This window comes from Hippocampus comes, unplaced genomic scaffold (assembly GCF_001891065.2).
Source record: "Hippocampus comes isolate QL1 unplaced genomic scaffold, H_comes_QL1_v1.1 scaffold83, whole genome shotgun sequence".
Taxonomy (NCBI): domain Eukaryota; kingdom Metazoa; phylum Chordata; class Actinopteri; order Syngnathiformes; family Syngnathidae; genus Hippocampus; species Hippocampus comes.
Window position 1 is genome coordinate 1,738,962 of NW_017805281.1, and position 14,157 is coordinate 1,753,118.

At 45.4% G+C, this 14,157-nt stretch overlaps 2 protein-coding genes and 2 long non-coding RNA genes across 7 annotated transcripts in view; 2 read left to right on the forward strand and 2 right to left on the reverse strand.

Annotated features, from left to right (window-relative positions):
• Positions 1 to 1,547, reverse strand: part of ccnb3 (cyclin B3) — a 9,703-nt gene extending 8,156 nt beyond the window's left edge. Inside the window, exons 1-3 of one of the 3 annotated variants that reach the window (XM_019871292.1) lie at positions 1,044 to 1,547; positions 838 to 920; positions 652 to 747 (exon numbers count right to left, since the gene is read on the reverse strand). In XM_019871292.1, coding sequence (XP_019726851.1) covers positions 652 to 747; positions 838 to 915 — 174 coding nt within the window. In that variant the 5' untranslated portion in view covers positions 916 to 920; positions 1,044 to 1,547. Of the gene's footprint in view, positions 1 to 651; positions 754 to 837; positions 921 to 993 lie in introns of all 3 variants that reach the window. The other 2 variants (XM_019871291.1, XM_019871290.1) reach the window with 2 other exon arrangements.
• A 458-nt stretch (positions 1,548 to 2,005) lies between these two features.
• Positions 2,006 to 2,693, reverse strand: LOC109516599 (uncharacterized). Its single transcript, XR_002168366.1, has 2 exons — positions 2,488 to 2,693; positions 2,006 to 2,381 (listed from the first exon to the last, which is right to left on the reverse strand). It is a non-coding gene; the product is annotated as an uncharacterized LOC109516599 (long non-coding RNA).
• Positions 2,694 to 2,784: 91 nt separating this feature from the next.
• On the forward strand, positions 2,785 to 3,890 carry LOC109516598 (uncharacterized). Its single transcript, XR_002168365.1, has 2 exons — positions 2,785 to 2,908; positions 3,548 to 3,890. It is a non-coding gene; the product is annotated as an uncharacterized LOC109516598 (long non-coding RNA).
• A 2,936-nt stretch (positions 3,891 to 6,826) lies between these two features.
• tnfsf10l (TNF superfamily member 10, like) overlaps positions 6,827 to 14,157 on the forward strand; it is a 19,381-nt gene continuing 12,050 nt past the window's right edge. Inside the window, exon 1 of one of the 2 annotated variants that reach the window (XM_019871294.1) lies at positions 6,827 to 7,222. In XM_019871294.1, coding sequence (XP_019726853.1) covers positions 6,992 to 7,222 — 231 coding nt within the window. In that variant the 5' untranslated portion in view covers positions 6,827 to 6,991. The remainder of the gene's footprint in view (positions 7,223 to 14,157) is intronic. The other variant, XM_019871295.1, reaches the window with a different exon arrangement.

Sequence of the window (14,157 nt, forward strand, 5' to 3'; positions counted from 1 at the left end):
AAAGATCCTTCCTCTACTAGAACCGATGCATCTTTCTCATCCCTGTATGCCAGAATAAACTTTTCTTCCACATCCCTTTTGAATGCATCGAGTACATTGTGGCCGTGAGATTCATCCAATGTCAAATAGCATTCCTCAATACAATACAATACATGCTGATTTATATAGCGCTTTCACAACAGCGGCAGCTGTAACAAAGCGCTTAACAAAACAGTTAACATAAAGTAAAATAATAAACACTACACATAACAGTCGTGCAGTCCTAACCACTTTTCCCCTCATACACTTTGTTGTTTAAAGCAGTTTGATATGAAAGAGGAGAGAATCAAAGTGTCCTTTTCACCAGTGGATCAGAGATGTCATACTCAAAATGTGCATACGTCGGCTACAAGCTAAGTTTCAAAGTCATGAACTCAACATCTTCTAGTAGAATGCCAAAGAATCAATACCCATGTACAGTTCTGTTGTATTCAACCTTAACCTTCAAAATACAGTATTTGCATTTAATTTTCACGAACAAGTTTGTTTTCGTACTATTATTAATGTAGGGGGCCGGGGGGGGGGTAAACACTTTGGTGTTGGCTATGATGCTGGTACAATACATTTTAGTACATAGTACATTTTGGAGATGAAACAATATGCAATGCTCACATTGGTCATATCGACGAGGGCCGTCCTCTTCTTGAGCTTGGGGGCTCCGTAGCTAGGCGAAGTGGACCTCTTCGACTTTGGAACTTCCTGCTCCTCCTGCGGCTGGAAAACCACCGAAGACCACTGAGCAAGCTGGGGGCGCGCTCATGAGTACACATGTTCATTTGTCATCTTTTTTTTTTTAACCTGCTTGTCGCAATCGACTCCATCGGGAACCTTGCAGCGGGCGGCGACAGAAGCTCTCGTTCCTCTCACAAAAGGCATGGCACCTGCACAAAACAGCGTTTGGCTTCGGCGGACACAAAGTGGAGCAATTTGGGCTCGACTGGCGGCAACACGCACATATCAGTGGTTGTTTGTACACGTAGTGTCATCATAAGCATCTCGCTTACCGTAACTGACGATCCCCGCAAGTGGAGCGCTTGGGAAACGGCGAGGGAACGTGCTTGAGGAAGATTTGCCGTCGTTGTTTTGCAGTCGTTTTTTACCCAAGTGTTTTTGCAGAATCGAATCTCGCTGCGGCGTCGCGATTGGGTGGAATTAAAGCGGTGTGAACCAATCAGCGAGCTCCATCGGATGCGGCCTGAGGAGGTGCTCGTTTTGTCCATAAATTATCCGAAGAAAGGCGAGAATCGGTCATTCAGCTTTCAATGCCGAACAAGAAAAAAGACAGCAGATTGGTGCTACTCACTAGGTTAGTAGACAGAATGGAACTTAATCCAAATGCAGATATGTTGTGAGCAAAAATAAAGGTAACTTTTAATCATAAATGAAATGTTGTAATAATCGGGAGATTTTGGGTTGATTTCCAAGCGCACAAAAAGCCAAGACTGCGAAAACAGCCAATAGGAATTTATTGAGGTTTGAACATGTAACGAAATCTGCCTTTAGTAAAATGGCATTTTGACAAACGATGCAATTAATTTAAACTTTTTAACAAGCCAATGTTAGCTAAAAATATGCCGTTAGTTTCCTTTCCTCCGGAGCTTTCTGCTAACGTCATTTCGTGACGACCGCGATTAAATACGACGTCACAATTGCCGTCGATTGTACTTTGTACTGAGCAAAACAAGGAAAAATAAAAGCAAGCCTAAAAAGGACAAATACAATGAATAATAAGACGTGATGTACATTACATATGTATACAGAACATAAATAAATGAAATAATATACATGTAATCACAAATAGCATAACTTGATGTTGACGATTGAACTTTTAAGATGTTTGGGATGAGAGAAGAGGGCCAAGATTGAAATTTCCTTTTGGGAATTTCTCCATTGTGAGACAAATAAATGGTTTCTTATCTTATCGCATCTTATCTTAGACCCGAGCATCCTTATCTTATCTTATCGCATCTTATCTTAGACCCGAGCATGACGTCATTCACGTTTCCTGCAAACCGAGTTGCAAATAAGCGATGCGTTTTTTTTTTTTGTGTTATTTAGTGAAATGTCAAAACAACGCCAAACCATCCAAACTTCTCCTTGACTTTCTTGATAGGGGCATTTGGAACATTTTATTTCAGTATTAAAACTTTCCAAAATAAGTTCGAGACTCAGGAAAATGTATGTAGGGCTATGTCGAGGCTCAATCAATTCTTCTTCGATTTGTGCTAGACCGTGGAACCTTCGTGCCTCATGCTCCATCATTTCCCCTCAATGTGTACCGAAGACAACTGAGATGCTTCCCTCGATGACGGTCGGCATGATACCAACTTGAGTCTCTCGGTCTAGGAACGAATAGCGTTGACATGCAGATACTTGAGAACACCACACACAGAGCCACATCTGGATTCATTCATGTGCTTTTTATTTTTATTTTTTGTCCAGACTCACCATGGATTGCACCAGAAAAACACAACATGAAACCTCCTGCTTGTTCAGCACACTTGTAACCATCAGGAGGCAAAGGTTGCAAGCTTGCCATGAACTTTCTGCTATTTGCAGAAATTGTTCCCGCTCGCTGGTGCTCATGAAGTGCAGAGTGACTCCATCAAAGTGGACGTGTTCTCCACAAGATGACACTCCAGTCAAGTTCCAAACTGTTCCAAAAAGGCCTCGTAGGTCAGAGGGATCAGGACGACACAAATACAATGGATACAGCACTCGGTTTCTTTCTAACATTAAGTGTATTGATGTACACACAGACACTCAGTGTGTGTGCTTCCTGTTAATACCTCAGGAAGTGAGCGTGGTGGTTTGCGTTCATACTCGTTGACACAACAAGCGTCGCGTGAGCAGTGAAAGAAAACTTCCGGTGAGTTGGATTTGACTATTTGGGCTTTTCTATAATAATATATAATAATGTTCTTCGAGGACAAGTGTGTGTGTGTGTGTGTGTGTGTGTATACTAAGGTCTTTGGGGCATACTGTATATTTTCGCCATCACTCACAGGGACCAAAAAACAGGTCCTCGAAAGGGAAATTGTTTAGAAAGAGCAAGTTAAGGGGACTGGCCTATGCAGTCTGGCCTTCACCTCAGCCACCCGGTCCTTCCACGTGTACTTGATAAGCAGTAATGTGGTCTGCTGCTGATGTTTGGGAAGATGCTTTGGAGAGATAAAACAAATGAGGTTCCTCTTTGGGCTGTGTGTGGATGAGCTGCGGTAGGAGAGCTTCACTTGCACTTTCAGTCGCAGTGAAAACCAGCCAAAGGCTTATGCCGGCTAAGCGGCAGCTTCGAGCCTCTCGGGAAGCATGAAAATGCATTAGAATGTGTTATTAACGTGGTAAAAATTAAAAGAATTTAAGAGATGACCCAAACATCACACAGAGTCGAGCACATTGGTGGGAGGGGGCGGCCACCTATTCTGCTTCTGACCTCGGGGCGAGGTCGCGGCTGCATCTGGAGACGCACACACGCTCGATGTGTTTGACACAGATTCCATGTTGACAGAAAGCCACGATGAACGCCTTGACTGAAAATCTCAACGGGATACCAGGACACGTGAAGGAATCGGAGCTTCGGTCCAATCCACCCGCGTGCCCACCCGCCGTGGAGACTTTCGCAGATTGCCTGGCCCGTGACATCATCGGTGTGCTCCTGCAAGCCAAAAGCAACCGAGGGGGAGACCGAGCGAGTAACCGAGACGCAGTTGATGCACTCGCTCGCCAGCTGGCTGAAAGCATCATCACTTCCTCACTTCATCGAGTTTAAATCCTATAACGCGACACGTGACGTCATTGCAGTGTTTTGCATTCTCAATAAAGTTGATCCAAAGTCAGCACACTTTGATAAAGCGGAAGCTCCGTGTGTTTTAATTGTTTTTACAGACTGTCCACGAGGTGGCAGCACAGGAGAACCGTCTGGAAACGATGACTTGAGGCTGAGTGCACGTGGACATCCATTGGGGGCGGGGCTTTTGTTGGGCTCAAGTAAGAACAAGAAGAAAAACTGTAGACAGTCATTTGTTTCATTGTTATTGTGTTTATTGAAATCAAATCATTACACACAGTGGCTGCATTAGCTGCTGTGTGTGTGTGGGGGGGGGGGCTTTTGAGTGTTTGTGTCTGTAGCCGCTAACAAGCCTCACTGAAGCACGGAGAGCTTTCCGCCTGCACGCCTCTGACTTTTTGTGGCTCAGGCGATGGAAGTTCCTTGAATTGCATCGTAATTTAGTGCGTGCAGTCGGGTCGTGATGATTAGTATTGTGCGCCTGCCGGCCGTGCAACTCTGCAAGTACCGACACGTTTTATTGGGAATGCATGCAGAAAAGGTGCCAGGCAAAGTTGGACTGAAAAGAGGCTGAAGACGACGACGCTCAGTCAAATAGGTGGACTGAGACTCACAGATGAGCCACACACTAACAGCACAAACACAATTTGAAAGTCTTAGCCCTCACGTGAAGGGAAAAAAAGTGTGTTGTTAGTGCTCGACAGAACACGCACCACACGCCAAAACAAGCAGAGGGTCTGTTGTAGTACTAGGAGTGACCTGCGAGGGGCAGCACGATGTCGTTCGGATTAACACAAAAGAAGATGAAGAGCGAGGCTAGCTGTCAGCTTATGTGGTGTCTCCATTGCAGTGAATAACTTCAGGGACATGTACAAATCATTGAGAAGCTTCTGATTGGTTGTCATTCCGTTTCACGCCATAATCACACGCTGAATTTGATGGGAAATGGCAAAATGCTCTAATTCAATCCGAATTATCTCCCATAGCACTTGAGTGGCCAAAAATCGTCAGCGCAGCAGCCAGAGGAGGCCATGCTTTGAATTAGGTCAGGTAATGTTGAAAAAAAGTTGTCACTTAGAACAGGGGTGTCAACCTCATTTTTGTCACGGGCCACATTGTAGTTACGATTTCCCTTGGAGGGCCGTTATGATGGTGAATTTTGTGAAACCATATAAATGTTCATTCACCTCCCCATATTACATACACAGCACACAAAAAAAAAATTGATGGATAACTCATTTTAAAATCAGAAGTCAAGAATAATGACTTGTTTCAACTTTTTTTTTTTTTTTACGTTAATGTAATAAGGGGTTTGGTAATGAGAAAATGTTTGCAATATCATATGTTATTATGGATTACATATGAAAATTTGAAATTTTGGTTGAGTCTTTAGCAAGCATCATGGAAAACTTGACATGCTTGATTTGCTTTCGCGGGCCACACAAAATATTGTGGTGGGCCAGATCTCGCCCCCGGGCCTTGACTTGGACACCAGTGATTTAGACACACAGTGGCTCAAGTGAGTCACTGTTTTGATGACTTGTGACAAACTATAAAGACTTGATGCACGACATGGACTTCGGTGATGACTTGAGACGAGATGGGGTACTTGTGCACACGTCCTAGTTTGATTCACTGGCCTACGTTATGATTATTATTCAACTTTAGAGGTCCTCTGTCTTTATGTAGAAAAGATACTGGCTTCATAAGATGACTTGCTTTGGGACATGACTTGTCCGAGACAAAGTGACCTGCTTGACAACTGAAGGCTTAAGACTTGATCCGATCTCTGGAAATCAACATGTTTTCTCCGTCCTGACCAAAAAGCACCTGAGGCGGTGACGCAGGTGTTGAGGGCGGTCTTGTTGAGTGTGTCTGCGGTCCAGCGTGCGACCTTGCAGACTCCAAACACACACACACACACACACAAAAAAAAAACTTTCCCCACCGCTCATCACCCAAAACATCATCAGCGTCTGCAATATGTTTTTGGCTCAGCTTGCCTGGCTTCTCTCCGCTGAATTCGTGACAACACAAACGCATGTTCAACCCTGTCGAGGCGTGACCTGTCACTCACGTTGCGCAGAAGCGCTGGCAAATCGCATCCCACAAAAAGGCAGATTTAAAAATTACATGTTTTTTGGGGGGGAGGGAGGTTGTTCGTAATGGATTCCTCGAACAAATTAATTCATTTCAAATCTGATAAAGACAAAGGAGTTGGCTCCCAGCCTCCCAAGCCACCCAGGAACGGCATCAAGGGATTTCACCAGAAACTCTTGTGGGATGCAAGACCGAACTTCTCCTACCCGCACTTCAGGTTCTCACAAAGAAAAATGTCCCGAGGCGTTAAGTCAGGACTCGTGTCTGGCCACGACAAGTCATCCGTTTGCCATCAACAATTACAGAATTGTTCAGTCTTTCCCCCGCCCCAAGCTATATTTCATCTTGCATTGTTCAGGTACCCTTCACTATTTAACAACAACTCTCCTGCGCCAAGTCATCCCACACCACGCAGGCCAAGCCAGCACCACCTCAGTTTCATACGTTCGAGAACAAACACAAAAGAAATATATTGTCGACAAATAATGGAATTTATTCACACATGGAATTACTTGAAATCAACCAGTAAATGGGTATGAAAGAATTCCGTTTGGCAGTAGAAATGACGTCACCCATCAACTTAGGTTTCTTGGAGAGCTGGAGTATTCTCACGTGGCCCCGATGTGTCTCAGCATGTTTATAGTCCTTCCAAAAGAAAACTCAAGCGATGGCAGAAATGTGCGCTGTGACCTAAATACAACCACCTGTCTGTCACACTTGCTGCTCGAAAGTGGGGAGGCAGAACATTTCCGACAAACAGTTTGACACAGCAAAAGTTTTTACCAAGTGAAGAGGGTGGAAAAGTTGTGAGCTGTTTGCTTGGAGCCCTCCCTGCTGCCGCCGCTGCTGCTGCTGCTCCTCCCCCTCCCTCCCCCCGGGTGACGGAGAGGTTAAGACAGCCCCTCTGCGGCTGCTTGCAGCCTCGTCCTGCAGGCTACTCCACTCGTCCACTCCAACAGGCATGGCCACATTCCCACTTTGAGCTGGTGTCCTCTTTTTGCATGGACATTTAAGCGTGAGCTTTGTCGCTGTGCCCTTGGGTTCGATGCGCGGGGTGGGGGCGCCATGGCCAGCCCGAGCGAGCAGCAGCAGCAGCAACAGCAGGATTATTTCCGATCGGCGAGCAGCGAGTCCACGACCTACATGATGGTTCCGACCGGGGGGCCCAGCGGCGGCGCGGGGCGGCGGGAAGCGCCGTCCAAGATGTGGGTGGCCCTGGTGGTGGCGGTGGTGGTGGTCCTGCAGGTGGCCTCCACCACGGGGCTCTTCGTCTACCTGAACATGTCCATCTCGCAGGTAAGAACTTTTTGCAAAGCCACTTCCACACTTTGCTCGTCCGAAGTCAAGTGAAATACGGACGTCGGCTCGGCACATTTTTCTCTCCTGAAGTCATTCTAAGATGATGTGTTTCCCCCGCACTGGAGCTCATTTGTGGGAAATAATCACAGCGGTAGACAATACACTACATCTTTATTTGCGCTTGTGGAGTTGAGGATGAGGAGAGAGGAGCGTCGGCGCAGAGCGCTGATGCGTATTTGGAACTAAGAGTCGCCGCTTGGAATTTTACATTGGACAGGAGAAGTGAACGAATCTCTCTTTTTTTTTTTCGTCAAAGGACGTTACAGCTGCTTACTTATTTCAGACTTGTAGCAGACGCGTGCACATTTGGATCATGACGTCTTTGATTAACTGGTGAAAGGACACTATGAGTCTCTCCTCTTTCATCTATAAGTGCTTCAAACAAGAAAGCGATGCAGTAAAAGTGGTTCAGGTTGCATGACTGTCCGTGTCTTATGTTATGTGTTGTATTATATGATTTTGTTATTTTATGTTAACTGTTCTGTTGGTTAGCAGCTGCACCTGTTGTGAAAGCGTTATATAAATAAAGATGTACACACCACATAAAACACGGACTGTCATATAATCTTAACTATTTCTGCATACGCCTTGTGGTTTGAAGTGCTTTAAGATGAAAGAGGAGAGAATCAAAGTCTCCTTTCTCAAGCGGATCAGAGACCTCATGATCAAAACGGGCATGATGTCCGACACGTCTGCTGCAAGCTAAGTTTGAAAGTGAACAAGAAGTTGTAGCATCCATTGCCAAAAAAAAAAAAAGAGACAGTGGTTCACTCCTATCTCGTTTAGATCCGCTGCAACTTCAAGCGGCGCTCTGTGCCAATGCTCGTCTCTCATCATCCTCAGCTCCACCGGCCATCCATCCAGCCGCACTAACGCACACTGTCCAATAGCGCTGACATCTCCGCTGAACAAAACGGGGCTGTGAAAAACGCTGCCTTTTACACAAGCGCCCCGGGTAATGAAGCAGCGCTAGTCGAATAGCGCCGACGCCCCCGCCCCATCAAAATCAGTGCTGGTATACGCATGCTGCCACGAAGGCGCAATCATCAAGCACAGATTCTTCTCCTTCGACAAATGCCGTGGAAAAAAAAATGCTGAAAACAGTCCCCACCATGTCCACATGAAGGACAACAAACACCATATGAATAAAACAAAAGACAAAAACAACAAAAAAAAGCAGAGCTCTCGCAGACCGGCTGCCAACTATGGCGTCATCTTGAAACAGAAGATCAGAAAAAAACAGAAGAAATACTCTTTTTCTGCACGGCGAGCAATCAAAACAAAAGTTTGTAGAGGTGGCGAGTCCATCTGGAAGCATTCTTGGGCAAGCGGGAAGCAAAAGAAATCAAAAAGTGGCATTTTTGTATTAGATGCTGGACTCCTGACTCCCCCACTTTCAATCCAAGCGACATTTTACACATCTCGGAAGATGAGCCCGGCCGGCTGTGAAAAGACGCTCGGCGGCGCAATGGGACAGGGCAGGCTGCGGAAGGATGAGGACGATCTTGTTTTTGTCCTCATTACACGGGGAGGGCGCATGTGACGTGATAAGACCCCCGAAGGGAACGGTGGCACCAACGGCTTTCTTTATCTTTATTATTCCGAGCGCAGCGCTAATTTGCCAAAAGCCCGCCGCCACGCTCTCTGACTCACTGACTGCAAAGCGACGCAGTGACAAGCTCAGTCACAGTCTAGTGGACACACATACGCATGCACAAAACTTGTTCTTTAAATAACAGTGCGCATATTGTGTATTCAGCCTCGAACTTGTTTTCAGGTCATGCTCAGGCCTCATGAAAAGCATGGGGCTTGAGCATATGTGTTTGTTGGGGAATTCCCCCCACCCCTTGTCTGAATGTACCCCCTTCTATTAACAAACAAGGGCAGCCCGTGGAGAACAACAACACGGGACAAGGAGGAATTTTCGAGCATTGCCACCAAACAAATGTGGTGTGCCACCAACTGTGAACAAAGTCGCAGTATAAGTCCTTTCAAGCGACATGCATGCCGCAAAGGACGTAGCGAATCGAAAAGTCGGGGGCGAGAGGAAAAGCAAGTAGGGCAGCAGCGGCATGCAAACCACATGATGACATGAAGATATACCATCGAACAGTTACAAGAAACCTTTTTCGACATATATCGGAGCTCCCCAATCATGAGCATGTTGCCGTCAAGGCATATTTTGACGAACAAATGATCCAATATACCGTATTGGCCCGAATATAAGACGGTGTTTTTTGCTTTGAAACAAGACTGAAAAAGTGGGGGTCGTCTTATATTCGGGGTCTAGAAATTATTCCCATTCACGACGCTAGGTGGCGCCAGATATCATTGACGCGAATGCTGAACTTGACTTCCCAGGCCAAAGTGAACCTCTGCTACGAAGAATAAAAATAAAAATAGAGGTAGCACGAAGAAGAAAAATTAAAAAAAATAGCGGTAAGAAAGAAAAGAGAAGAAAATAATAGAAGCGATATCAGAAAATGGAGAAACATAGCGACAATCTGGAGAAAAGTGGCGACTGAGGAGAAGTTATGATGTAATTTACATTTCAAAAACCAGAAGCCATTCATTTACGAATGTGATTGCACTTTAGATTTTTATGAGGCAAAATAACATGCTCTTTCTCTCAAATATATTGTGATAATAATTTGTTTCAGATGTAATGTAATTATTTTCTGAATAAAAATTAATTTGTTATTCAAAAAGTCTTTTTTCAAACTTGAGTCTTGAAAAAGAGGGGGTCGTCTTATAATCAGGGCCGTCTTATATTCGAGCCAATACAGTACAACCAGCCGGGACGGGAAATGGCCGCTGGGCAGCGAGGAAAAAAAAAAAAAAAGCAATCATTTTCAGAAGTGATTCCATTCAGTACATACAGGTCAAAGAATTCTTCTCTGGAACAAATCGTAGACCAAGGACAACACTCCTCAAGGTAGTTTATCCAGTGTCTGTGTCTTGTGGCCCGGAATTTGGGGACCGTGTCATAAATGCAACCGGAGAAAAAAAAAAAAAGTGACTTGTGCCCACAATATGGTCGGACAACATGCTCATTTGTGGACACAAAAAGACTCAAGTGTGACCACAAAATAGATGTCATGTGCACCCAAAATACTCATTTGTGCCTTGATTGTCATTCTCGTCAACAACTCGGTTATCAAGGTCAGCAAAATGAGCGCACCTTGGGCAGCGAGGAAAAAAAAAAAAAAAAAAAAGCAATCATTTTCAGAAGTGATTCCATTCAGTACATACAGGTCAAAGAATTCTTCTCTGGAACAAATCGTAGACCAAGGACAACACTCCTCAAGGTAGTTTATCCAGTGTCTGTGTCTTGTGGCCCGGAATTTGGGGACCGTGTCATAAATGCAACCGGAGAAAAAAAAAAAAGTGACTTGTGCCCACAATATGGTCGGACAACATGCTCATTTGTGGACACAAAAAGACTCAAGTGTGACCACAAAATAGATGTCATGTGCACCCAAAATACTCATTTGTGCCTTGATTGTCATTCTCGTCAACAACTCGGTTATCAAGGTCAGCAAAATGAGCGCACCTTTACCCAATGCATACTAGCGATCTGCTGTCCCTTACCTTAAATAAAAGTGGTGTACGGAACACAACTGTTGTTTACCCAACAGTAAGTCATTAATTATAGTCATTTTATTCCATTGTGTATTTTGTGCACACATTATACTTAGTCTTGGCCAGGGTTCAGTGTTTTATACAACACCTGTGTATTTATCTCGCACTTTCATAACAGCTGCAGCCGTAACAAAGCGCTTTCCAAAAACGGTTAACAAAAATAACAAAAAAATGTCACAGAACACGTAACATAAAACATGGACAGTCATACAACCGTAACAACTATTCCTGCCTTGTTGTTTGAAGCAGTTATAAATGAGAGGAGAGAATCAAAGTCTCCTTTCGGTCGCCAGTGGAACGGAGACGTCATGATCGAAACATGCGTGATGATACTTCTGCTCCGGGCTGAGTTGGAAAGTAAACAAGTCCATTTTATGGGAACGACATTGTGGCCACAGCAGAGAATGAATACAATGCGTGCACAAAATACAAATGAACAACAACAATGTGACTGCTGGATGTATAAATGGAGTGCACCTTCTCCCCTTTTCTAGAAAGAGTCTTATTGTTTTTTTTTTTCTCCCCATCACGTCAGACACGCAAGACTTTTGCACACAATGGACATAGAAACATTTGCATACTCTGATTGAACAATACAAATGGCAAAACCTCACAACGACTTGGCCAGAGCAAAGAAGCTTGCACACATGATGTCAGAAAATCGGAATACTTGCGTTCCCATGTGGGAAGGCCTATTAGCGCATGCGTGTGTGTGTGTGTGTGTGTGTGTGTGTGTGTGTGTGTGTGTGTGTGTAAGCCTGTGTCTGTGTGTCTCTCGTGTGTGTTATCACTTTGTTTGCTCCATCTGTCCGTCAACAAGCCCTGATAAAAGGCACTCAGCCAGATTTACAGCGCTGACGCTGCTGCAAACAAGTGCAATTGTCACTTTGTGTGCGTGCGCGTGGGGGCATGTGGGGGGGGTGTTGATGGCGTTTACAAATGTGTCAGGTGGCACGCAGCCAATAACGTGAAGCGAGCACTTTCGGCCAACCACGTGGAGAGAGTGCGAGCAGGCAATGGCACTCACAAAACAAGACATCTCAAATCACATTTATGACCGTCTCATTTGTGCAGCCACAGGGGTCACACCCCATAAAATTCCCGCCGGAGATACAGCGGCCCACCCACAGGCTGGCCAGCGGACTTCATGGAGGGCAGAAGGTCCGGAATGTCCGAAACGGCCTGAAGGTCTGGGACTCACAAAGCAGACCATTATCGGTTTTGTCCCCAAAGCCGCTGGTGAGCTCCATGTAGGAAGTCAAAGTACTTCGCAAAGTGATGAGGCTTCTTTCTGAATCATTAACTCGCTTTCCTCGGGCGCTCTGAGTTGTGGGAATGCTAAACGTTAGCATTACCGAGAAGAACAAGTCATGGCTTTGGCTTTCAACGTCAAGCGAGCACAGAAGCACAAAGATGTCACTGTATTACCATTCAATCTTACAACTGTGATGTGATGACCACTAGGGGGCATACAGTGAAACGCCTCTCCAACGAAATCATATTTGCAGGAAGAAATTTTTCACAACAGGGGGCTTTTCACTGTAGCAAATTTTATCTCAGATGTAAACACACACACACACACACACACACACACACACACACCCCCCATATGTGTGTACTCTTTATTTTTATTCCAATACGTAGTGCATAGATATGAGCGTACACTTATTTGACACTTCATATAGACAGTGTAGAAAGAAAAAAACGAGAAAGAAATTGCGCAATTTATGATCAGCATTCACTTTCACCTACATCAATATGTTGTATAATGTCTTTTACTTTGCTTCCTCCATCCTTCATTTTTATTTTATCCTGTCTTCATGCTTTTCTTTTCTTAACGCCTTGATCTGCAAAAGTCCGTTTCGTAGCCATTTTAGCAATTTGTCCTGCGTCTGAAACTAACAATAGCAAACACTTCCTGGACTACTGCGCATGTGTAAACCAGTGTGATGGTTTCTGTTGCCGTTTCCGAACAAAGCAGTAGAGGTCGCTGTGGCATGCTGAGGTTGGATTAGACTTTTGCGGAAGGCTTGTTTTCGTTGCTGTGAATCTCGTTGAGAGGCAAGAGCAGAGAAAAAGATTTCGTATAACGGAACAGGGGGACTTTTCGTCGTAGTTGGAACAGAAAAGTGGGAATGGCTTTCATGCATGAAAATTTTTTCACACTCGGGGGTATTTTTGCCCATGTAGGTTTCGTTGTAGAGGAGTTTCGCTGTATTTGCGGGGTAGGCGGTGCTTGCTATGATAGGCTGTCATGGCGTGAACTGGACTCGATCGTTAGCGGGAAACGGTTTTGCATTATTTGCAAAAGGCCGAGATGCAAGACGTTGATCCACGTTGCTGGCGCGCGACAAACAAGAAAGGCCTGACCCATTTATCAGCTATTTCCTCGTTCTCGGCCCATTTACCAGAAGCGCACGCCGACCTTTGGCCTTTGAGCGTCAGATATGAATGGTTATCTCGATGGCCACAAAAGAAAAGTCCGCCCTGCATCACAATCAAAACATAAACGAGAGCAGCATGGCTGACAATGGCGAGTCAGAAGTCAGCAGGCCAAGGGCCGGGAGTGGTCTCATTGCATTTGTGCGTGTTTGTGTGGGTGCGCGTGTGCGTGTGTCCGCTCACAAGCACACAGGTGCAGACAAAAGACATCTTGAGACCAGTTTGGCCGCTCACGGCATTCCTGAGTCGACGCGGACGCGCGCTGGAGTCTCGTTAAACACGCAAAGCAGACACACGTGCGCGCCACATTGAAGCGTCTCTATTGGGAATTCAGCACGCACGCACACACGTCCAACAGATCGTTAACGGCACCGATGATGGAGGCGCCGTTGATTAACCCTCTCGTGGCTCTCCACAGTCAAGAAAGAACAGTTTGGGGAACGGACGCATCCAAGATTGAGGATCCAACAGCGCACACTAAACCTTCATACAAATCGTGAACTGGAAAACAAAAAACTGATTTTTCTGATGTCGGAAAGGTTCTCTGTGCACTTGAGGACTCACGCGTGCAACTGGCGTGTGCGTGACGCAGCCGTGTGGGACCTCCTCCCATGTTTGCTGTCACTTTGATACATTTGAGCTTCTCTGTCTTTGGCCAAAGTGATTTATGCCACGAGTCCAGCTGTGGCCACGGACACGCATGCAAACGTGTGTTTGTGTGTGTGTGTGTTTGTGTGTGTGTGTGTGTGTGTGTGTGTGTGTGTGTGTGTGTGTGTGTGTGTGTGTGT